Consider the following 26,013-nt stretch of genomic DNA (forward strand, 5'->3'; position numbering starts at 1 on the left):
CCCTCATCCCTGGAAGAAAATATGTTCACTATTTTGGTTTACTTTGGGAAAACATAAAACTTCTCCTAGTTTCAAAATATGTTGTTTTTTTTGGTTCCAGTGAGACATCTAAAAAACTTTCTCAGAAAAATTTTTGAAACTTCGCAATTTCTAAATCAGTATGTCCAGCCTGAGACAAGCATCTACGTTCATCTCTTACACACACAAAGTCAGCCCAGCCAAAAACAGGTCAAAATGAAACAAAAATTATAGATTTGCATTTTTATTTCATAACCTTCCAAACTCATAATCAGATTTGTTAAATCTCATCAGTTTACTGTCAAATATTCTTCATCGGTGATTACTATTAGATTATTCTGAAAAATGTTTATGTAGCACATTTTGCAGCACATTTCAAAAAAAGTTCAAAAAAATCTCTTCCCGTGTTTTTAGCACTGCTTATTTTCCTGATTGGAAAACCAGTTACGTACACAGCCATAAGGACACCCAAACATCTTCAGGTACCATATGGAAAATATACAGTCTTCCCATTCCCAGATGGGCAGTTTAATTTTATTTTCTTGGCATAAAGTGTTAGGCTATTGTTCCCCCTGCTTAAGTCTAGTTATTCTGAAAGCACAGCTAAACTTGCCTTTCCTTAGGAGAAATACAGGGACGTTACTTAAGGATCTGTTATTTATTTACTTTAAATGTTAGTAGCTAATTTATTTGTGAGCCATGTCTGAGAGTAGACTTAAGTTTGTTTTAAGGTTACAAAATCCCAGATGTGCATATACGTCTTCTCAAGGCTGCTACCTCACTGTTTTGAGGGATCTTTTTCCCTCCGCCCTTCCTCTGGTCCTCACCCAGAGCCCCTTCCCACACGCTTGGGGTACTCCAGGTAGAAGGAATCTCCCCCACACAGAGGCTCCTCATCCAGGCCCACTTTCACCTGTGCTAGGAAATAACCCTTTTTGGTAGCAAACCCCGACCTGCTCCCCAGCTGCTTCCCGACCCCACATCCCGAGGCTGCAGTAAGGCGTTCCCAGCCCTCAGGAGGCCAAACCAGCAGCACTCGCTGGTGGCGTCCCGCGGGTCGCTACCCGGCGGCGTTAACAGGCGACCCCCGCCCTTCCCCAGCACGGCGCTGCGAGCCCCTCCGCTCATCACCAGCCCTTCCCCAGGGACGGACCCTCACTGAAGCCGCTGCTGCCTGAGGAGCCGGCGGCAGGCCCCAGCTGCCTTCTTTCCTGGGCGGAGGAAGGAGCGGCGACCACGAGGTGAGGGGAAGAGAACGGCGGGGCAGAGGCCGCTGCCCGCCCGCGGAGCGGCCTGGCACCCACCTCCCGCCGGGTGACGAGCAGCTGGCAGAAGTCCTTGCTGGGGGCTGGGGCCTGCCCGCGCGTCTCGAACACCTCCTCCCGCAGCAGCGACGCCATTTTGGGACGCTGGAAGGCGGTGTCTATGGCAACCAGGAAGAGGCGGACATCACGCGGGGTCACCGGGAGCCCAGCCCCCTCTTAAAGGAGCAGGGCCGGTAGTACGGCGGTGGCCGGGCAGGGTCCTCGCCCCCGCCACCGGCAGAGGCCCGCTCGCCCCCCTCCCGCGCCCCCCGCCCGCACCCGAGGGGCGACACTCGCGCGGACCTAGGGGTGACGACCCCGGCGGAGGGATACTGATCGCCGAACGCCGACTCCGTCGAGCGCAGGGAGAGGGGCGCGCACACGCCCGCAGCAGGGGCTGCGTGGGGGGCGGCAGCCGGGGCAGGGGCCGCCCGTCGGCCCCGGGGGTGCGCGAGCTCCGGCGGGGCCCCGGCGCCGGGAGAAAGTAGTCCCCCAGCCTCCCCCTCGCACCGCTGGAAGGGGTTCGGCGGCGGAGGCGGCGGACGAGGCGCTGCTGGGTGCTACGGCTTCAGCTGATAATTGAAGGGAAAAGAGGCGGCTGCTGCCGGGAGGAGGGAAGGCACGGAGCGTCTGCGGCGGCCGCATCGGGACAAACTAGGTACCCGGGGTCTCTCCGCTCTTTCGGGGGTATCGGGGAGGTGAGCGCGGGGTGGCGTGGCGCTGGGTCCCTCGGCAGCCTCCGGGCCGGGCGGCCGGGCCTGTTGTGTCATCCCCGGCATTAGCCGAGCTGCCCTTCCTGGGGCAGGGGGAGGGGAGCAGCGCCATCCCGGAGCATTGTTGCGTAGGGGCATTGTTGGGGGGTGGGGGGGGGAAGGGGAAGGATGGGGACGGCACGACGCCGCGCTGGTGAGTGTGTGTTTGGGGGAGCCCGGAGGTACATAAGGGGGCGAGGGGAGGAGGCTCTCGCTGAAGAGGGAAGCGGTGGAAACGGAGCTGACAAAATGGCCAGGCAGTCACTGGGGCCCGCTCTGGGGACATCCCCTCTCCCCCCGACGCCGGGCAGGGCTGCCGCCCGCCGCCTCGCCTCGCCCGTGCTGCCCGGCGTGTGGAGGGAGCGCGGCCTCCCCTCCCCGGGCCCTCTGTAGCTGCTGATACAAAAGGGCAGTGTCAGTGTTGACACTGCCGTACCGATTTGTATGCCCTTCCCCGTCTTCTCCCTCCCCCACCCCGCTTGGCCCCCTTTTCCTTAATTGCTTTTCCTTTTTTCTTTCTTTATTTCCCCCCCTCCTTGAAAGAGCTATCGAATATCTTAAAGGAAAAAATAGCAACTCCTCTTTCCTTCCCCCCCTGCCCGGCTCGATAAAAATGCCAAATAATCAGGCGACGTCCATATTTCACAAGCTTTTTGGGGGGGAGGAAGAAGGTGGGAAGAGAATGGAGGCGCTTGTAGGGTCGGAGTTACAGCGCTGGCTGCCCACAGGAGGGGTTATTTTCGCAGTTAATGTTTTAGAACTGATGTTTTTCTTGCTTTCAGTCAAGAAGCAAGTTGCCTGGTCCTCGCGTTTGCTTGCATAATGCGTCGTATACTTGGAGGCTGATCAAACGCTGGGTTCTGCCTTTCCTGCCTGGCTCTTCCTCCTTCCGCGGCGGGCTGGGGGGGCCGGGGAGCGGGAGAAGTTGGGAGGTGCGGGCAGCACCGGGGCAAGCCGCCCTCCGGTAACCGCTCCGGTTAGCTGGGGCTGGCAAACGAACCCCGAGCGGGGCTTTCGCCAGACCTGGTAGGCCCGTCTTCCTGCTGTTCAACTTTTTTATTGTTCCCCCTTCCCCCCCTTCCCAGTGCACTGGCTTTCTCGACAGACAGGGGTTTTCATGGGACAGGAGTCGGAAAGTCTAGACTGTGAACCGGAAAATAATAGGGGAAAGAATGGAAAGTTATGTCAAGGGCTTTGGGGGAAAAACATCGACGTATCGAACAAAGGTCCTGCCTGTAGTGGAGAGAGAGGCCTGCATGTGAGGCCTGATTGTGTCGCATTTACACACAGGGAAGAAATGAGTGCTTGGTACTGGCCTAAATTTATTCTGTGAGCCTGGCGTGCAACTTGGGAACGTTTTTAGAGTGTGTGCAGTTTGTTTTGAGGGTGGTTTTATTATGTGTAGCAATCCAATAATAATTTTAATTTGAAATATTTTTTTTCCAAAAGACTGTTTAGTTTTTTTTTTTCTTTCTACCTTGTTCAGCAGATATAATCTTGATCCAGAGGTTCTAACACCATAACACCCAACTTGGCTCAAACAGGATAGCTTCCATCGCTTATGTGTTGTGTGAATTACGAATATTGAGCTTCCTGGTACTTTAAAGGCTGTCAGAAAGAGGAGCTGAGTAGTTACCACCTGACAAATATGAAGTACAACCTTCATAATGAGAAGGAAGAGGAATTCTAATGACTTAAATTCAAATTAACTTTACAAGCTTTTCGTAGGGGAACTGTCACTGTAGGTATATTTTTTTGTAAGATTTTAAAAGCTAGCAAGCATTGCTGTGATTACTCCTGTTTATCTCTGGTATATTCTCTTCTCTCCTGTTCTCTCTCTCTGTCTTCCCTCCCACCCCAAGGCTAAACTTCTAATTGTACAGGGGTGTTTTTTTGGTATTTGATTTCTGTTCAAACAGATTTCTGAGGTTTTAAAGTTTTTCATCACACTGAAAGTTTTTTTAATATCTTTTGTTTTTTTTATATGTATATAAAAATACACATAATGAACATGAAAGCAGTACTAGAAAAATAATTGTATACCTTTCTATTGTTTGGTAGCCTATTTAACAAATATTGGTAGGAATGAAATGTATTTCTGAAAATATTAATATTTCAGTTTTTGCAGCTAATATTTTAACAATTAATGTTGTATTTGAACTAACAAGTTTAAAAGCAGTGTTGTGTTGAGTAAATACTGTAAATAATGCTCCTACTTTTCAGAAAATTACATGGTTTTAACTTGTAATTGTTTCTATATTTATAAAATGTAGCTGATTGTGAATGGCTCAGTTTTGTATATAAACTGTTTTGATCTTAAAATGGAAGGGTATTTTTAGTTTTTATTGTTTGGTATATCCTGTTGTGGTAGAAATTTGGGTAATCTGATTTTTTTTTTTTTTTTCTTCACTCCTAGTATCTCTCTGAAAAATTGGGAGTAGTGAGCTTGAATCGACAACTTTAAGTCTGAATGTTCTTTAGTCTCCAGATGGTTCCATAGGTAGGAGTCTAAACAGGTCTTAGGTGTTAGCAGAAAAATTGTAGGTCATCCACAGTGCGGCATTACTACTTATTAATATATCAGATCTACTTCAGTAGAAGTGCTGACCTGTTGAGTAAGAGGCTTATGAAAATAGAGTCTTTTGATGTCTTGCAAAAGTTCAAGATCTGTGTATCTTCACAGTATATGAATAATCAGAACTGTAATTCTCAATCAGGAATCATGCACAAGTTCATTTTTTTGTTTTCCTTTTTATATTGTACTTTGACTGTCTTCAAACCCAGAATGCAAATATTATAGAAAAAAATTGTAATGAAAACTTGGTCTTATAAGATCATTCCTATCTTTGAGGCCCAAAGCTATAGGCAACAAAGACACTGTAGTCCTTCTGCAGCAGTTTAGCAAAAATGTAATACAGTTAACTTGAATGTTATGAATGAAGTCATGATGAATTTTTTGTGGGGGTCCTTACATCACTGATAAGTACAGTTATTTACTTCGAGACAATCCAGGAAGAAAACCTGACTAAATTCCTTTTGTTTTCTGTGCATTGAAGCTGAAGCATGAGTAAGAAGGTTATTGTTTGACTAACCTACATGTTTGTACTTAATTTGTCAGCATAAGGGAATCTCAGAACTATCTGTGTTAATCTTATATTTATAGGCCATGCTATATTTTCTAACAAGCTAATTAGTAAGCATCATGTAGAACACTTATGATCACAGGTCTGTCTTCTGGCACACTGAGACTAAATTACCATGACAAAGTATAATCAAATCCCAAAGTTGTACAACATGGTGTACTATCACATTGTCAAAAACTTAACCTGGAATGTTTCTCGGATCTCCCATTGGCCTGTTGGATGATCTGTGTCCTGTTCATCACCCATCAAATTAGTAACACTCCCTATAAAACACTTTGTGGACTGTATGACATCCTTAATAGGGAGACTTTTCATCAAGCTGTCACTGTCCCATTCAGTACTGATTCTGAAGGTAGTAGTACATCTGAATTTTTTTGCAGGGTAAGAGATTACCTTTGGGTCAGTGGGTTTATTTTTCTGAAGAAGTAATACTTACTTTGAATTTGCTCTTAATGTTTTAATCTATATTTAGTATCATAGCAGATTTATGGCAGTATATGAACCAACTTCTTGCTGGGTGTTTTCATAGCTAAGTTTTAACTTGGGACATGAGGTTGGTAACTGCAAAACAGTCACGTTAACTCTTTCTTTTTAGCCTCCTGATACCTTTTTCAATTTACTGAAATAATGTGTTTCTCAAGGAGCAAAACTATTTTCAGACTTCTTACTGGTGATCAAGCATGACAGAATGCGTGTATGTAGCTGCTTGTTTCAGGATGTCTTTTTTTAACAAAATGATTAACTTTAAAACATGAGTTCAGCAATCTTCTATAAGTAGAAAATTTTTAGCCACACATGATATTAAGTGTACAGTCAGTGTGAAAGCACTAAGTCAACTAGCTTCTCCACTGCATGCTTTTAGGTACCAGTGATGGTTACTTCAGTGTGAAGGTTAGTTTTGAAGAGCAATTGTCCTAATCCTGCTATATGATAAAATTTTTTTCATCAAGTTGGTAGAATCTAACTGTGTAAATATGCAGTCATATTCTCCTTTAATTCTGTCTGGCAGCCAGGGTTCGAGCACACATAACCAATCTGTTTACTCTCACTGTCTATAATAAGGCTTGTCTTGCAATGTACTGACTGTTTCCAGCCTTACTTGACTCATTAACACACTCAGTACGAATATGGCAGAAAGCTGCCATGTATGGGAGCAATAGATAGCCAGCTTTGGGAGTGAAGACTTTTATACAGGAAAAACCGGAAAAGTTAGGTGTATATCAATAAAGTTAATCACAGTGATCTAATACTGGACTTCAGTATTAAAGATGCATGAGAAGTACTAGCAATGATGTTCAAGCCGTAGTTGCCTTTAGTTGCTCCAAAAAAGCCTCTCTTGTCATGATTCATAGAGTAAGCCAGTTTGGAAAGGACCTCTGGAGGTCACTTGGCCCTGCTTACCACTTGGCTTTATCTACTCTTGAGTAAATAGTTTTTCATTGATCACTGTACTGATAAAATGGCTCTATCTTCTTGAGTGATAAGAAAGGAAAAAACCCAACAAACCTACAAAGGTTTGTGTGGAGAGGAAACTGGAAGGATTCTATAATGTGTAGCAGTACAATGCTGTCTCATGGAGCAGGGGGGAAATCACAGTTTCTCAGTGTTTTCTAGATGGATTGGTCTGCTTTGTGATGGTGTCCATGATAAAGTGTGCATGCTGAACTGCAAAGATTTGACCTTCTTAAAAGGTATGAAAGGGTCTGAGTCATCTCCTGGAATGTGAACCTTGAGTTGTAGGGAGCAATTTGGTATTTCAAAATGGAAGCTGAGGTCCCTGGTACTTCTTGAAGAAGAAGGCCTTTTTAAGAACTGAAAGGCGAGGTATACTTCATGTTTATTCTGCTTTTAAAGTAATTTCTTTCTGACAACCCTTGTTTTATTGCATAACATCCAAATGAGTAAACTTAGCATAAAGAAGGACAGCTACTTGCTAGACTTCTGTAAAGGTGGAAATGAAGGAATCCAAAAATGTTCTTAATTTTCTGATGTACATGTCTTTTTTGGGGACAAAGGTATTAAACTTTCAGAAGGTTGCCTAGTCGTGAGACGGGCATTAGACTCAATACCAGCAATGTGCATCTCCTTCAGATTTGTGGCTGACTACGATTGTGTGTTTAAAGCATGGTTGCTGTCAATTGTTATTAATGCAGAGCAGTAACTGTAATGAAGAATTTTTACTTTGATTTTTAGGGGTAGTTCCTAAAGGTGAAACAGTGAGGAAAAATAGGCCTGGGACAAGCCTTCATAGGTCATCTAGTAAATACTTATGCATCAAGGCAGCTAGGTTTAGTCTTATGCTGTCTTTCCTTTTAGAAAGCATGCATGTTGTTTTGTTCTCCTCATCTTTCTCCATGTTAAACTTCTGTCTTATTTGCCTTGCGATGAGCTTGTTATGGTTTGTCTTACTCTGGGTAAGAGAAATGAGCTTTTCTCTGTACTGGGGGCCTTTGTGTGCTTGAAGTCTGTCCTGTATCTCCTCTCATAGTCCAAGACTGCTTAGATGGAGAAGTACAGGTAAATAAATGTGGAAATCAAAAATACACTTTTATGTAGTATCTTCTAAGTTGAAAACACGATTTTTTTAGGAGCAATATAAATGAGTTGAGGCACCAAAAAAGGAAAGATGTAAACACACACACGTATATGCACACACCCCAAACAATCAAGGTACTTGCATTAAATGTCCTTAATGCTGCTGTAATGATTAGATGCTTAGTTTAACTGCTGGAGTTAGTGAGGAGAAGCTCTCTTTACATCATGTATATTTGTGGAACATGAATCTGTGGTAGATGTCTATTTGTGGACAAGATAATATTGTGAGATGTGGTTAACATCAGGGCTAGAAGATGGCATCTCATCCATGTTAATAATGTTCTGTGTCTTCTACTGTTAAATCCCTTACGTAATTAGCTTATTCAGTATAGAGAGTGTCCCTTCCTGGAAGGTGTGTGTGATGTAACTGAACCTTCTGATCACAGGTGAGATGTGGCTATGTATTTAAAGAGAACTTATGAAGAAAGTAACTGAAGGTACGTATTAATAGGCTGTATGCTGAGTACAAACTTGGAACTCCGCCTTGGTTAGAGAGTGAAAGTTCTCTTCTTATTTAGTTTGAGGATATATACTCCATTATAATCAAGTTACTGACTGGGAACTGTAATTCTCTTTAAAACTTCACTTGTTTTGACCCTTGCAGTTGTTTCAGGTATAATAGCTCGATGAACTAATCTATTGTAAAGGGGTGAGGGGAAGGTGGGAAATCACTAACTTGAACAAGGACATGCAGACAGTCATAGTTTGTGTGAATAAGACTGAGTGAATAGCACCTGAGAAGAAGCTGTATAGCTGGGTAACCAGGTTTCAGTTCTGTAAGTAACACCACTAATCAAAATAAATGGATTCAAGTAATGGAAGGGGCAGGGATACCATTGGTGTACATAAAAATGCAACTTAAAGTTAATCAGAAAATTTCTGGAGAAAACACCATTTCAACTGAATCTCATTTAAAGAAAGTGACAGAAGCTGCGTAACTTTGGCAAACTTTAAGCCTGGATTCCAAGTGTTAAAAGTAGTCCTTTAAAGATCTGCTGCAGTCTATTCCACAATATTTTTCATGTTTGTGTAATGACAATTTGTGCTGCCATGTCTTACTCTGGTAGTATTCTGCCTGATTTATTTAGCAGGTAGCTTTGTACAATAGAGTGCTGGTAATAAAAATGAAGACCTGCATTATACCATAAGATAGGGATTAAATAAGTTAGTTTCATTCCCTTACTTAGTTACAAAAAGCTTGGTGGAAGAACAAGTATATTTCTTTGCAAAAAATAAGATAGCAAATATGCTTTCTTCGAATTTCTTGTGTGACAGCTTTTAAGTTGATGTGGTTCTGCTGCATATTCCCTATTTCTCATTTACCTCAGGTATTTGTAGACTTGCAACTGAACATAGCTGTTTTTTATACTAAGCTCTTGGCAACAAGACTCTGGCTCAAAACTTTAATCAGCACTTTGTAACTAGAATTAGAAGAAGCATTGTTAAGAGAAATGCTGTTGCACACCTCAATCTGCAAATCTTATTACTCCAAGGAGAGAGTGGAAATTGAGCTCTCTGTAGGTTAACGGTGAAGAGGCAAGGTGAATTTTGTGGAATTTAGCATGTGAAGGAATGGTGCTGCTTAAATACCTTTCATTAATGTTTAAATACTTGAATGCTATGGTCACAGTAGTAAGGATGGGAATTTTTTCTTTTTTAATAGCTTAGGGGTTCTTGACATATAGCTGAAACCGAACTGGAGTTAAAACAGAATGGGCAGAGAAGATTCTGACTTAACTGTGCTGTATGCAGATGAACTCAAGTGAGCTAGAACCTGAGAACTGTATATTTGGAAACTTGAGGTAAATACGAATGTAGTAATGAGACTCCACTGAAGTGACAAGCAAAGTAATCTCAACCTGCCACTTTCAAAATACAGTGCAATGAACACACTTGTTGCTATACTTCATTGCTTCCAGAGGTTGTCTGGAGCAGAGTATATTCCCTAGGTGCATCATGCTTTTTCCTCTGTCACAGACTTAGCCAAAAGCTGTTAAAACTACTGTTGTAGTTTTAAGTAAAGTAGATTCTGAATAGGTAACTTAAGTCAATGGATAAACTTAATGTAGTAGTATCATCTGTTTTTCAAAACCCTTTACTTCATGTCTTTAGTTCAGACAAAGTCTGACTTGCTATCGGATTGAGATCTTACACTTAAATTCTAACTGTGCTTCCTGCTGGCAACACCTGTAGTGTCACTGTGTCAACCCCCTTGACCTGTTCTTAGCAGTCTGACAGTTCTAAATTAGTGTTGCTTCTGTTTGTGGTATCTTTTTTTGTGGCAGTTTCACAGCCACTTGAAATGACCGAAAACCCTATTAGATTTCACCTGTACTAGTAATTCAATTAATTTTAATCATGTTTTAGTGGTGCTGAAGGATTTTAAAAACTTAATCAGAAGTAAGCGAAGTAGCTTGCTGTGCATCACAAAATTGCTTAATGTGTTTTCATTTAAAAGCTGTTCCCCTTCAACTAAGAAATGGTTTCTTCCTTACAGATTTTTAGATTTGCAATATTGTATTCCTTCAATGAAATTATGTCAGGCTATTTGGAAAGTCAGCTCAATAAGATGGCAAATAAAAAATAGATAGCAGGTGTTATCATTAACTGATCTAGCAACAGAGTTAAATTACTATTTTGAGTTTCTCTGTTCTGTAACCAGTTCTGAAATATCAGTTGTCTCTAATGTTGTTGATCACTCAATTACAAAATTTCTATGTTCCACTTTCATAGCATTCCTGTGTTTTTGTCTGTTAGTTCTACATGGAGCTCTTTCAAAAAAAAATCAAGTAGCTGGTTTGGTTTTCTGAATGTATCAACACTGGCATATTTCCCCCCCCCCCCCGCCCGCCCCCCCCCCCCCCCCCCCCCCCCCCCCCCAATACACATGCATTTGGGAGATATCAAACGTGAACATATGGGCACAGAGTGACACAGCAATAGAAGGATCAAGCTGGATAAACAACCTCTGCATAGAACAACCCTATCCAAAAGTGTGGTGTATGGTTTGTGGTTTTTTATTTTTAAATCCTAGAACTCACTGCTTGCTGCAGTAACTTGTTTTGTGGAGAGCTATCTTCTGCCTCCCCTCCTCCTTCCCAGCAAAAGGTGTGGGGACAAGTTTTCTTTACTTAGTCACAACAGAGTTTCAGTGGTAGGTACCATGGAATGTGACAAGAAAAGCTTTACAAACTGCAGATAGTATAGGTTTGCTTCCAGCAGTGTTTTCTCTGACTTCTTTCACCTTCTGAGAAGGAAAGGGTGTTTTGATAACAAGAATGGTGTTCCAATTACTTCCTTAGCAAAAAGATCACAGTGGGGGTACTAGTCTTTTCTAGGAACTGAGCCTTTAAAGTTATTTTTGTACCTGAGCGTTTTAGTCCTGAGCAACGTGAGCATCTCGTCTCTCCATTGGTTGGCCTAGTAGAACAACAGAACTTGGTATTTGTCAGTTGTCTGTAAAGACAGTGAAGTACTACTATCTAGGAATAAGCTTAGAGACCTCATAATATCAAAAGTGTAATCTGCTAATATTGTTGGTATATCACTTAAATCTCTAGCTTGCAACCATCTAAAAAGCAGCTAAGTGCCTGCGTTGGCTTTGTTTTCATACTTACTTTTTCAATTCTTCAGCCCTCCTGGGAGATTCTTTCAGCATGTTGTTTCTTGAAATTTAGGATCATCTAATTTCCAGCCTGAAAGTTTCTCATAACTTGTTTTGCCTGCTAACTGTATCAATGCTGTCCTCTCATTTTAAGTAATATTCTTCTCTTGGTGTTTCACCTTTGGCACTTACAGAAAGCATTTATAACCTTCTTGTTGCCAGGCTAAATAATACAGGCGTTATTAGTCACCTTCTGTAAGAGCACTTTTCTCTTCTTTCAACTGGAATTCATCTCTTTTGACCAAGGCCAACTGTGACGGGATGGAGTATTCCAGATAAATACTGTTTGTACAAAAGCACTGGAGAATTCTCAGTTACTCTGTAGTGGTATATCTACCTAAGCATTGGTTCCTCCTCCACACACCACCACCCTTCCCCTCCAGTATCACTCTGTGAGTAACTGGAACATGTAGTCATTAATGCGTGTGTCAACTGACAAGGGCTTGGCTTGTAGCAAAACTTTGTGTTTTTAGTACTGAGGTATAGGATCTCCATGCTGCTTGGTATTATTTATACTTCATGGCATTGCAAGTTGTCATTAGAATAATTTACTGTTCCATATTTTTGAAGCATATGTACTGTTTGGGGGAGGAAAGGAGGAGGGGAAAGGGAACTTACAAGTTTTGATAGTTTTGGAAAAATAGGAGTTTTGCGTGAACAGCTCTGGCTTTCGATGACCATATCACCTGGGTAGTTGTGTTGAAATAAGCAAGGCCGTAACAACAATAAAGCTTTCATCTTATTTCATAGTTACCTTCTATGGGAAAAAGTCTGTTCATCAGTACAAATACTTTCTGCTAAACTCATATGGTGATGTTTTCTATTTGGATGCTGCTTAACAGCAATTGGTTATTTAAATAGTTTTGGATTTAACAAAACAGAAATAAGATAATGAATGACTTCTATAAGCCTGGAAATAGTAGCAAGTGTGCTGAGTCCTGCCGTCAAAAACAACTTTCACTTCTGGAATCTGCTGATGTCCTATCCCTATTGAATTAGGGTTTCAAGATTTAATTACATCACAAGTTTAAGATTCTTGCCTGCCTTGAAGTGTTACAAATGTTTAAGCACCTATAGCTTATGGAAACTGTCATTTCCAACTGTTTTTCTCGACACTGGGCCTCTGCCTGCACATTCACAGTAGCTGTGTGTATTTTAAGTCCAGTTATGTCTAAAAGATGGAAGTACTTTAGACAAAAATAATCTTGCTGTAGTATGTTTGCTGTAACAGAGCTTTGAAACTGAGAGGGGTGGAAAGCTGTAGTTTGATAGTCCTCATCAAAGAGTACTTGTACTCTTTTGCTAAACTGTGGTTCAGTGAGAATGTCTGTCTATGTACGTTCATAGAGTAAACAAATATAATTTCATGGCACCACTGACATAGAGAAGTAAGGTAGGCTGTCCTGTGAAAAGTATTTGAAAGAACCAGTCTTAAATCTTAGTTTCTGAGGAAGGGAGAGGGCCAATGCATGGAAATACTGTCAACTCTAATGGGATCTCTTTTTAAATAGTAGTTTGTTTTATTCGTTAGTTTTTTAAAACAAAGGGACAATTCTTCCTTACTCTGTTTTTGGATCAGTTTTGATTGGAGTACTTTAAATGCCTGACTTCTAGCCTGAAATATCTTATAAAGGCTAACAGAAGGAGAAAAAACAGTGCAAAAGTATATATAAGTGCTCAGTTCTTATACCACTGACTCCAGCTGCATTGTCGTAAATGTTATAGCTATACCATGAAAGGTAGTTGCTCCCATGGGGATCTCTGTGCTAGTTCTCTTAAGGGAAGGTGTTCTAAAGATGTTAACCCAGCATGCTTAAGCTTTGAAAGCTGAGGCAGGGACCTAAGAGTTTTGTGCCCATTGACTCAGGAATGCTGCTCTGAGATCACTGAGCGTGACAAGTAGAGAAGGTGCAAACTACTGTATTTCCTCTGATGCTCCGATAGCTTGTGTGAGACATAGCTGAGTTGGGGCTTCTAAGCCCCTGTCTTTTCTTTATGTGTATTATCTAACTTGTTAAAAAAGCCTGCTTCAGAAGGGTTTGGTCTTTCTGTTGGCAATATCAAAAGCAGAACGTGACTAGTGCAAGTCCAGACTTGTGGCAGCTAGAAGCAAAAGCTCGACCTGTAGTAGAATATAGTGATTTAAATGTCTAAGCTTAGTTAAGTCAAGGTGCGTCCAAAATCAGGGTAGTTTGTTACTACTTAATAGTATTCCAGGTTATGGCAACAAACTAGAGTTGCACCTGTTCTTGGTGTGTGTTTGCTGTGTCGTTGGGGAGATTGGGAAGGTTAGTAGCCCAGCTTTGAGATGGGAAGAATTTTGAAATACATCATCTAAGCTGCTTTGTTCTTTATGCTTGCATAGACTGGAGTAGCATTTGTGGTGGGAGAGTGGAGAAGCTGATCTAATTTCAGGTTGCATCAGAAGAACTTGAAAGCTTTTACTAGTGACAATTTGTGATAGTTCACAGTGTCAGGTTTTAGATTGCCTATATAAAGTTGTACAGATGCAATTGTCTATATTTTTGACCATCTCCTGAAGTTTGTGCTGAATTCTAACATGAAAATGGCCTGCACAGGCATTAGAGTGACACTAATAATTGTACTCTATCCCTGTACCTTCTGAGGTATTTGTGTAAGAGAAGGGACTTGAAATAATGACATACTCAAAGGTAGGAACTTTGGATAAGTATATGTAGTAGTTGGAAACTACCTTCTACCAACTACACAAAACTTTCAGTTAGGCTTTGGATTAGAGGGGCTGACTTTCCTTTAATTTATTTAGATGACCACATTCACTAGAGTGTCTCCCAAGAAATCTAGTTGTTTTTTTAATTTTCTTCAGTACTGTGATAATCTGTGGAAGATACAGTAGAGTTCAGCAGAAAAGATATATAGTGCAGACTGATAGCTCTGATGCCTTGAAGACTGGCTTGTTTAGGTTTTCTCTCCTTAGTCTGTGCTGTAACTTGAATAGTAAGTTAAATCTGGCATGAAGAGTTGTAAGGAAGTGTAATCACTATTAAGCTTAGAGATAATGGAGATATAAAAAAAAAAAAGTGTGTTTGGCTCAGAATGGCTGTCATACTTGAATATGTACAGAATGTTTATGCTGTCTTTTTAATTGGAAAAGTATCCATTATAAAGCACACATTATAAAGAACATCTGAAATGTTCTTCTTAAAAATAAAAAAGCACCCCTGAAACTTTCAGACTCTTATCATGCAGCTGTTTAATGTAATAAATATTGTCATATTAGTATATGCTAATGGCATATGCTGTCCTTGATATTTGAAACTACAACACCAGACTGCTCATTTGAAAATTCAATGTTAGAAGCTGCATACCCTCCACTTTCTAATTAATCAAAATAGACATTTAATAGGAAGTAGTTGAAACTAATTCTTAATAGATACTGCAAGTTTGGTGAGCAATGTTTTCAAACAGTTTAACTTTCAGTTCTGTGGAAGAAGTTCGTGCTGGACAGATCAAGCTGTTTTCAAATTGCAGTGATTGGGGGTGATAGGTTGTAGGTTTGCTTGTATGGCACAGTTAAGCATTAGTGTAGGTTAAAAGGTCACCTGTATAGGAGGCAACTCCTGAGTATTCTGATTGGGTCACAGAGCAAATTGCAAGAGCAAAGGCTTATCAAATCAACTATTGTAATATCTAGTTCTTAAATAATAATTTTGGTCCTAAGATCAAGCTATAGAAAGCCTACAGCTCTGCTTAGTCTTTTATAAGTATCTTGGAGCTGTGGAGAAAGTGTGTTCTTCTGATAAGCGTTCTGTATTACTGGTAGTCTGTGAATCCTTTCAGTATCTCGGAGAGCAGCAGTTTAGCTAGGAGGTAGCAAAAAGCGTTGAACGGATTTAGTAAGCAGCATCTATTGGAACATCTCCTTGCCAGGAAGTAAGTAGCCTGTCTTCCAACTCTGAAGTGACTGACTATCAGCAAGGAATTCAGGCTTTGGCAAACCTGGCCATGCTGTGACCCTAAGGAAAAATACCTTATTAGTGTCAACTTGTTAATCTACTGAACTATAAAATATGGGCATAGTTACAGTTGGTGCTTGTGCAAGGAAAGTGTGTGGGTAGCCTGGGAGAGAGGAGGTAAGAGTCATTGGTGAGGTAAAGCAGAAAAAAAGGGCTGGTGGTACTTGCATATATGGGAAGGAAGAGAGGAATTTGTAGTAGTCTTTGTATTAAAGCTTGTGATGGTGTGTTCTTGTCTAGCTTAAAATTAAAAGTAAGTCTGGCATACTGCTAAAAAGCATTTTAAAGAGCTCTAATATTTAGATTTGTCCAAGTTCAGCATCTTAACTCCCTCTATTCAGGTTCTTGGGATGCTCATTTGCCTTTCCCGTACTCTGTGGTCCCCATGTACAATGCCTCGTTCCCACAAACTCGTTTTATTTGTCAGGTACTGAAAAGGTGTGTATGTGTGGAGTGGAGAGTAGACTATCTCATCAAGGAAGTGTGCCATAAAGTTATTTAATTCTTTCATAAATCTTGATACTCTGGCTTTTGACAACTTTTTGCATGACTGTAAAGGTTGTAACCTTCCTAAAACATGGCTGTGGAAGCCAATATTGTATGTTTGTCTGTGTAGTTACTGTGAAAGAATAGCTCTGAGCACTGTAAAGTCGTCACCCTATCAATGATAGGATCAGCTTAATCCTTAGTGTTTAACGGTGTTTCTTTGGGTGTGACTTCCTTTTGTTCAGCTTCATACAGAACTTCTCTTCTGTTTCACTGTACAGATATTTGGTAGGTAGTTTGGTTCATGATTTCATACAAGGTAAATGTCTTTAATTGTGCCTATGTCAGTAATTTGGTATTTGTATTGGACCTTGCTCTTAATTACATCACTGCAAGGTGTAATGTCAATGTATAAATTGTTTTTCTTTGGCCAAGAAGATGCATCTGTGCACGTAATTCCAAGATCCCATTGGTTTGAGCACTACTCAGTTCAGAAACCTTAAATGTGTTTTAAACCCTTTGTTTGTTGTTGCAGTATCCTTGTGATAGCTAAAGATCCATATGCAAAACCAGTACTGAGGAAGCCGGAAACTTAACCTGTTTTAATTGGATTTCTTACTCAACAATTACAATTAAACCATTTCTCAGATTGTATCATGTGTCATAGAAATCTTGCTATGCGTTAGGCCTATGACCTTTTTTCTGTAGCATTTGGGTAGAAGTCTTTGTTCAGGAGGATAGCATAACCTGCCTGAGACAGTGTAGGAAAGGAAGCCTCAACAGATGTCAGCTTGAGTCGGTGCTAAATGTCAGTGGTGAGAAAAACAAAAGGAAAACTCCTGAGATCCTCCTGATCTATCCAAAATTTTTCTAAATGATATTCTGAAGATGCAAAAGCTTGAGACTCATTCTGGTTAAGTAGATAACAGGTGAGTACTCCCCCTCCCCCTTTCCCTTAGAAACACAGATTTTAAGCCTTTTTTTTTTTTTTTAAGCTTTAAAGTGTTTCTATTTGAGACCTGCTAGTATGAGTCAACAGGCTTCTCAACTTCTGGCATTTCTGTATGTAAATTAACATCAAGCTGAAGCTGAATATTATCAAAATGAAAACCCAGTCTCCTCCCTCTCTACCTTGTTTTCAAGGTAGATCTACATAATGTCCGTAGACCTGTAATCTTGGGTTTATCTGTGGCACTTGTCTAATCTGCATGTACCTGTCAGCTGTTTTTTGTTTCTTCTTCCATCAGTAACTTCAGTAAGAGCTAGTCTCTGAATTTCTTCAGTCTAGTGGCTAATTAAAGTTCTGCTCTTTTTGATTGCACCTCCTCCTTGAGTTGTCTAGAAGATTGCAGAGATCATCTTACGTCAATTTAGACTTCGGGTGGCCAAACCATGTTTTACTAGCCACTGAGCTCACTAGGTCTCTCTGTAATTTAAGATAGCTTGGCAAAAGTTGTTTAGGAACTTGTCAGGGCTCAGGCAACCTGCTGTGCTGCAGCTTGGGGCATGTATTGTCTAACAGGCTATGCGGGTAGGACATGAGTATGCATTGTATCAGTATTTGTCTTGTAGTGCTACTGCACTTGGTTTTACTTAAGGGCTGTGTGTGCCAGATGCAGGTGAATGGCAAACTGCAGCTAAGGCACCATCTGGTCTGCGGGGTTAGAATGGAGGTATGCAGCTCAAAGGTAGCTGAGCATTAAGCATTGGGCAAGGCAGTCTTGGAGTAGGTGATGATCTTGGGTACTTCTTGGTTCACTTGTGTGACAATACTGAAATCAAGCTTCTAAATTGAAATTTGCACTAAATAGCTCAGCTGATTTTTTTTTTTCTTTGCTGGTGATAAATGCCACCTCCTCCAACTTTCCTGTGCCTGTTTACTTGGTCTTAACTTGACCACCTACCTGCTAGCTTGTCTTTGTTTCTGGCAGTGTCACTGATCTGTACTTCATGAAGGGCTCTGTGCTTTCATTCATGTTGTCTCACAGAAGGTAAAAGCTCCTCATTCAAATTCATTCCCCTCTTCTGAAGAGAATGTTCTCCCTCAAGCTTGCCAGGCAGCACGTTTTTGATAATGTTAGTGAAAGCTTAAGCCACCATACAAATAGTGAATTTTGGCTTCTACAAACAAGGGTTTCTAGAGAAGCTGAAAATGAAGGACGGATGAGATTTTACTTCTATTGCCTGTGATGGTTTTTGTTGGGAGCGTGCTAGAAACAAAGAACTCGCATCAGTTCGCTCTGGGTACGAATAGCAGAGTTCTGGTCAGAATTTGGCTGCTGGATAATATGTTCTTTCCCTTGGAGATACCAGTTGCTTTTGTTGAATTTAAAAAAAGGGGTGAAGAAAAAAGTATTATTTCCATTGTTGCTAACAAGTTGGAACCACACTTGTATTAGCACGAGGTAGCAGAATTGCATACTGAGACTCTCATAGTGTAAACTTCTCTGTCTAGCAGCTTGTCAGTAACAGTAAGTTTAAGGTTCCTGTAGATGTGAAGTCAAGCTCTTGCTATAGGATCTGATTTGGCAGAGGAATTTTCTTCTGTGACACAAGTGTACAGAAGAATAAATCTTGAACACACCTGTTCCTTGCTTTTCCTTTCTCTTTCCTATTGCTGTGCTGAAAGGAAAAAAGATCTGTCAACAAAAAGACAAACTAGTTCAATATTCTGCATGTTTACTGTGTTTATGTATGCTGGTTCTCCATGTGGTGTAACAAATATTCCATGTTACTGAGATGGCTTAAATATCTCTGGGCTTCTTATGAAGCTGAGCTGTTGCTGGCTGACTTGCAGCTATCCAGACCAGACTGTTCTTTTGCTGAATATAGATTGATTCAGAAGTTTCTGGGTTCTTATGCTTTTGATACTCTTTATATTTGTGAGCAGAAAAAATTTAACTGCTGCAGAATTGACTGAATTATGCAACAGAACTTAATGTTTAGCTGGTTAAAAAAAAAAAAACAAAACAGAGCACTGAAGACAGAGCAACTACCAGGTGTTGTAAACATGAGAATATTTTTTTGAAGTGTTGAGTTCTGGCATTCTGCCACTGAAAGAGCGTTCCCTTCCTTCATTAATGAATTCAAGTCAAACCGTACACTGATGGAAAACTTACATTCACCTAGCTTGGACATGTTACAAACAGTGACATGGAAAGGTAACAAACTTGGTTTATTTGGAGAAGAACTTTGAAATTTTTTTTTTTTAAAAGGGGCAGATTCTTTGAATTAAGTTGTGATCTACCCTTGTAAATAAATGTTCTAAGAGATTGTTTTTATAATAAACTCTATTGCTGATGCTCTCAAAAATGAGAGAATTAATTGCTGTTGACAACACTTTTAATTTCCAAAGATACAGAATGCTAAACTAGAGAGAAGCAAAAGAGTAAAATGAAATTGCTTTCTGTTTTTCTTAACTTCTCTTTTGGATGAAGATCTAAGATCAAAATGATGCCTGTATACTTTGTGGACCAAAATGCAGTCCAAAGAAGAGTGATACAACTTGTAATATTTTTGTCCTTGATGAACATAAGAGAAAACAAAGCAGTGAGATGGCAGAATTGAAGAGGGATGTGCTCAAAACAGCATTGTATTTGTTCCATGCAACTTGGTTACTTTTTCTCCTCAGGCTGCAGCTTCTAGTCTTCCAGAGGAAAGGAGTGTAGGAGATAAAGGCTTTACAATCTTAACATTACCTAGCCCCCTTAACCAGCTCACAAGATTTTAGTTAAGCTTTAGTCCTGGTTTAATTTCTCAGTGCACTAAAACGGTGATTCTTTCTTCAGTAATGAAATGAAGCTGTGGATTCCTGTGTACCATGAGCTGGGGACACTTGTGCAAACAGACCTGAGACATCTGAGCTCAGCTTTGTATCCTGTACAACCATCTACAGAATAGAACATGAGCAGCATTTTTTTGGTTCCTTTAAGCTGTCCAGATGCACAGGAATGTTCTGCTGTCTATAGCTGACTGGTATTTGAGAAGTTTTCTGCAGTATCCGTACCTCTTTTAATATATGGGTATTTTTGAAATGGTTAAGAAATGCTTCCACTCTAATGATTATGGAGTAGCCAAAGTAAAAAGAACTCTTCCATTGTAAATAAATCTAAGAATATTGTGCTGAAGGTTGTTTTTTGTCAGCAATTTGGAAAAATCTCTCTGGCTAGCAGCTTATGTATTGTCTAAAGTTACCCAGTGTAAAAATGGACATGTGAGCTAGTCCTAAGTCTATAATGTCTTCAGTGACTGGACTCCTTTGATATTTGTAGCTTACATGCCCATTTTGCATACTTCCTCACCTTTGTCCTTGTTACTAGATTGTGTTTTTGATGAGCTGAGGGGGAGGTAATTCTTTCTGAGCCATATGTGATTGCATTGAGGAACGGGGCTAGAGTTGTTTCTTTTCTTGTCAGAGAGGTTGTCCTTGGGAGGGATGGGGAGTGTGTCCTTGCACACCTGTACATCTACACAGATCTGAGATCTCAGGTTACTTGAACTGACATCTATTGCATGACTTTTTATCAAATACTTCTGCTGAAAATACTATTTTCTGGTAGTCTGTTAGTGTCTTCTCTGTGTGCCTTTGTATCTAGCATGGTATTTTGATATCTTACTTAATTTGGGATTTTTTCTTTTGCCTTTCTTCAGGGTGTCTCTCATGAATCGCCTTTTGCCTTTCTACTCTTGCTCAGAACTCAGATTTTGTCATCACGGTTGGAAATTGTCACTTCTTAGCAGAATGAGAGCGCTCTAACATAATCTAAGGTCTTACTTTCAACAGGAGGTTGGACCAGATGATCTCAAAAGGTCCTTTCCAGCCAAGTCTTTAACTCTTGCACTCCAGTTGAACCCTGTATCAAAAAGGCATTAGGGCTGAAGAGGAGTTTGCCTCTATGCTCTTAAACTCTGCTTGTCTTCCTATCAGTGTGTTATTAATGTCTTCCAAGAGAACTGACAAAAGTGATGCAACTATTTAAGTTTGTAGAAATTCTGTGCTGGGAGAGGTGTAGCAATCTGTTTCTTTACCACTCAATGTGCACATTTTAAGAAGAAATTTCCTTGATACCTACTTGTTTGTCTTCCCAGCAGTGAGGTAATGTTACAGTACTAGGAGGCTGTAGAATCTTGTTTGTCCTGAAGATTTTTTTTCTCTGTGTACTGAATTTGCTCTAGTGTGTCTGTGCATGTATTTCTCTGTGTGTGGTTTTTTTTTTTTCTCTTTAAGCATTGAAGGGGGAGAATACAAAAAGAATACAGTTCAGCTTAATGTATGATTCAGTCCAATTCTGTGTGGTTTCTTTATCAAAAGGAGTTAATCTGATAAACGTTACCATGTGAACTTTACATCATTAGATACAGTGCAGCAGATTAGCCTAAGTGTACTCTAGCATCTTTAAATCGTGTAGACATCTTATGGCTATCAATGGGGAGAAGGTAGAAATGGAAGCAGATAAGAAAATAAGTGGTAACTTCCTCCTCCTATGTTGGGAGAAGAAAAGCTTGTAATTCCTTAGGGCTCAATGCTTTCATGCAGCTGAATAACCCAGGATTTGCATGAATGCAGCTGAAATCCACCCCCCTTACTGTACCTTACAGCACTCTGCAGCTCATGGGACAGTATCTTTTTCCCTTGTTTGTGTATAGAAATTTGCTGTCAGGAAGAAGGGAGGGAAGATGAGATTTTGGGAGATGTCACTGAAAATTTTTCTAGGAAATCTTCAGTATGTTGTTTTACCCACTCCCTAAGTTATTCCATGAACTGTTTCTACAAGCAGAAGGGACAAGAGGCTGCTAAAGTGAAAATACAAGCTTCTGCCTGCATAGAGCTTTGACATGAAATTTATGCTTGGAGGTGAGGACTGCAGTGGAAAAAGAGCTGGGCAGAGTGGATAACTATTGAATTTAGAGAGCATAGTAAGGAAGAGTATTGTGTCAAAATCAGCTGCACAAGACTCAGTTTAAAGCAACTAACTGGACTAAAAAGTCATCTTAGTAACGAATTTCTGAATGAGCTGGTGAAGTAGAAGTATTTGAACGAGTGCTTGCAAGTGCTTGCTTGCAAGGCAAGAAAATAGGTGTGTATGTTTGCAGGTAAATGAGGAGAACCTTGTGAGCAGTGAACAAAAATGAGGTGCAGCTAAGAGATCAGATTAAAACTAAGTAATGTAGGTCCAAAACAATTCAGCAGTTACTGAACCATATGCAGTAAGTTCTTCAGTGTAGTTGCAATTAAAGTCTCAACTCTTACATGTATTGTATGCTTGTATATTTAGAAAGTTGCTTCTACCTTAACTGACTAGATTTGTCACAGATACAGCTGATCAAGTAAATTAATGTTATGAACATTGAAGTGAAGGAATACAAATCTGAAGTCTTAGACTTAACATTTTCTGATAAGTATGCTGAACTGTGGGTTCTGGCTGGCAAGATGTGCAACTTATGGGAAGAAAATGTTCTGAACTTCCAAAGCATATAAACATCCTTCTGTTTTTTCCTTCTTCCCTCCCCTTTTTGCCTAATACTGACTTCAGGGCAGTAAGTCTTCAATTTTGAGAAGCTGGCTTGCTGCAGCAGTGTTAAGTAAGGCACTGTTTTTGGGCCAAGGTACAAAAGCGAAAGTATGCTGATCAGTGTACTTAACTCCAAGAAGATAACAGGCATTATAATGGAGTATTATAGGCAGAGGTGCTAGGCATAGCCTTAAATATTCAGGAAATTGGAGTCCAAGAGCCTGAAAAATTCTTGTACTACCAAGACTCTTGCAAAGAACTTAAAAACTCCCAAAACCAAACCACCAAAAAAACCCCAAACAAAACCAAACAAGTTCTAGAGCTCATCCAAGAAGATTAAGGAAGCCCTTTTATTGTGTAAGCGTTCAATTCCATTTTTACAGGAGTTATTACCAGTTTACCTTGTTATGCTGTTGGTGGCCCTAGAGCCTGTTGGAGCACTTCAGTTTACTCATTCTCTTTTCCTCTGTGTAGCCTACATCACAGTTCACAGTATCCTTCAGGGAGTGCTTTTGGGTGTTAAGTGAAGGCCAATACAGGCTTGTTTTGTAGTTGTCAGTTTCCTCTGTTTGCTTCAAAGATGTGGAAAAGCATCAGTCATTTCCTGTTGGCTTTTCTGTGAGAAGAAAGGTAAAGGCTTCACTGCAAGTTCACAGGTGTTTTTTGTATCTTCTGTTCCTGTGGAACCTCTCCAAGTAATATGTTGGCTATACATTAGCTATAATGTTTGTAATAGGTATGTTAGGTCTACAGAAATTAATTCCAGTTGCTTTCCTGTACAGCCACAAAGATGACTGTTAATGGTAATCAGTGTTTACTAAAACTCAAGAATATTATGTAAGATAATAATAATTAGATGCCAGTGCTGTTAGATGTTAGATCTCGTGGGTTTATTTGAAATGCTGTTTTTCAGTATTCATCCTCAACCTGAAGTCTGCTTATGAGGAGACCATCTGCAGGCCAGGGCTTTGGCATTCCTAGCATTACAGCTAGGAACATGGAGTTGTGAAACATTAACTAAAATGGCTTGTTTATGGAAAACTATGCTAGAAGAGGACTTGAACTTAAAATTCTCAAATTGCAAAGCTTGTCAACTGAAGCACAGAGGTCTGATGTACAGTTGTAGCTTTTTCTTATTGTGGGTATGGGGAGAACGCTCAACAGAGTTGAGGACATTGTCTTAAAATGTGACAGGACTGCCCTGGCGCATTCAGCTGATCTACTGGGTTGCGCATCTCCTTTGAATTTAGGTATCTAAAGAGGGGGAAGAATAAGCCAAGTGCTGGGAGTGAGGCTTACAGATGGAGGGGCAAGTCTGAATGAGAAGAATTCAGTTTTAGGAACCTCAGGGCTCTGTTCTTGTTCTTCTAGCATGTGGAAGACACAGTTGTGACCCACTAAAAAGTTCTCTTCCCTACTGGACTAACTAGGCACATGGTATTGTGCTAGATGCTTGCAGTGAGACTTAATGTTTTGATGTTAAAGGTCATAGCCAAATCATGAAGCAGCATTATATTTAAAGGCAAACTGGGAGTCATGTGGTAACACACTACACAATAAGAAATGTGGTTAGGTTGAGAGGCTTCAATATAGAAAGTAACTCCTGACATCATCTTGACTTGACAGGTGCCTTACAGGATAAACCAGCTGTCATTTCATTCTTCTACACAGCTGAAAACATCATGCGTATGACTACCCACTGCCCTGTGTAACTTTTAAGCACAGACTGCTTTAAGTGGCTGGCTGACCCAGACAGATCAATCCCTAGACAGCACTAGGATTGCCAATATGATGTTTTCTTCAGCTAATGCTTCTGGTGTTTTGTGGAGGAGCCCATGTACTGGCCCTAGGTAGGAAAGCATGTGGCTGACCTAGCGGAGCTCTGGAGTGAGCACTGCTTCTTGCGGAAGGAAACCTGCTGGAATGCACGTTGTTCTTATTGTCATGATAAGGTAATACAATAGATCTATGGCAACCATTTCATAGTATGACTGATACTTTGACATTAGTACCCAATTCCAACCTCAGTTGACCTTTGTACAGGAGGGGACACTACTGTGTCCTTTCAGAAAATGCACAAAACGTGCCTCCTTGCTGATTATTAAGAGATGTTTTTTTCATTTGCTGTTTAAATGCAAAGAAATAGAATACACAACAGCATTTGACAGTGCCTGTGATTGAGTTCAGCTAGACACCCTAGGTAGTGCTGTAACCTTGGTCAGCTTTCAGCCTGGTTAATGCTAGGCTTGTCTTGCATCTGCAGTGTACTCTGCAGAGGATGCTGCCACTTGTGCTCTCCTCAACCTGACTAATCTGGCTGTACCAGCAAGCTGGCGTAATTTCCAGCTATGGCAGGCTTTTTCTGTTCCATTATAAACCTTTTTGTGCTCTAAAGTATGAGAAGTTGTAGACTGAAGGTGTCACGTATTATTGCTTGAAGGCTTTAAACCTTTCTGTTAGTGGGAATATTTGCTGTGACTAAGGAGTTAGGATAAGAGAAATAATCATGAAGAGGAAAAGCTCAGCTTCTGAGGAGTAGAGTGTACACCTTTCTCAACTTTCCAGTCATCAAGAGTTCTAGCTACAAGGTTCATATTTTGTGGGATTGTGATTTTGTGTTCTGCTTACATTCTTTCCAGTTCCTAAGTGTGAGGTAAAAAAACAAGGTAAAGATAATGATTTGTTAACTAATCCTACTTTCTGCTTTTGCTGTCTGCTGGTGTGTTGGACCTCTTAGTGGAAAGAACACAAAGAACTTTTAGAAGATGCTTTTCACTCCTGTGAAATTCAGAGGAATAGACAATCATAGTTAAGTATTGTCTGGCTTTACTGATAATGCTAGGTCTTGAGAGTTATTTTATTGGAGGCATTAGGATTTGAACTGAACTTCAGTTATCTGCAGCTGAAAGGTTTTAAGCTATTTCCTGGCAGGCTTACTGCTTACTCTGCTATAGATATAACAGGTACTGAATCAGCGTGCGGACTATTGTGTTCTTAGACTAGTTATTTTCCTTCTTGTGGGTTTTTCTCACCTGCAAATACTGTTTCTAATTGTGTGGCATCTGGTAAAAAAAGGTAAAACTGGATTTGCTCGTTGTGGTCCTGTTGCTATGCTGTCTGTGTAGAAATACCAATGTAGCACAGGATACAAAAGTTACCCCTCTCCACTGAGGAGCTAAGTGACGCTTGATCTTGAAATACCTCTGTTTCTGGGGACTGCAGCTGGGTGTTACAGTAGTTTTCCATAAATAACTACCAAAATAATACCTGTAGGCCTCTAGCAGTCACAAAGCAATTCCAGAAGTAGCAATACAAAGCCATCATATTGATTATTTTTTAAAATAATTGCATACATTCATTAATTCTTCTGTCTCAAATACCTTTTCCCACTAATTAAGCTCTCATGAGCAAGAACTTGTTCATATAGCTAGATTGCTTTTCCTGAATTACTGTGTGTCTTTAGGCAAATGTAAGTTGCATAAATCTGACTAGAGAAAGAAGCTGTTTTAAAAGCACTGTAGTTAAGTTACTTCTGTAATATTGG

At 40.5% G+C, this 26,013-nt stretch overlaps 2 protein-coding genes across 9 annotated transcripts in view; one reads left to right on the top strand and one right to left on the bottom strand.

Moving 5' to 3' along the window:
* FBXO36 (F-box protein 36) overlaps positions 1–1,418 on the bottom strand; it is a 29,007-nt gene extending 27,589 nt beyond the window's left edge. Inside the window, 1 exon segment of the mRNA XM_068406886.1 lies at positions 1,323–1,418. Coding sequence (XP_068262987.1) covers positions 1,323–1,418 — 96 coding nt within the window.
* A 97-nt stretch (positions 1,419–1,515) lies between these two features.
* Positions 1,516–26,013, top strand: part of TRIP12 (thyroid hormone receptor interactor 12) — an 81,913-nt gene continuing 57,415 nt past the window's right edge. For 6 of the 8 annotated variants that reach the window (XM_068406840.1, XM_068406844.1, XM_068406846.1 and 3 more), the window contains exon 1: positions 1,516–1,980. The gene's annotated coding sequence lies outside the window, so the exon portion shown is untranslated. Of the gene's footprint in view, positions 1,981–2,209; positions 2,229–10,765; positions 10,818–26,013 lie in introns of those variants that run through there. The other 2 variants (XM_068406841.1, XM_068406843.1) reach the window with 2 other exon arrangements.

The sequence above is a fragment of the Nyctibius grandis genome, chromosome 8 (assembly GCF_013368605.1).
Source record: "Nyctibius grandis isolate bNycGra1 chromosome 8, bNycGra1.pri, whole genome shotgun sequence".
Lineage (NCBI taxonomy): Eukaryota > Metazoa > Chordata > Aves > Nyctibiiformes > Nyctibiidae > Nyctibius > Nyctibius grandis.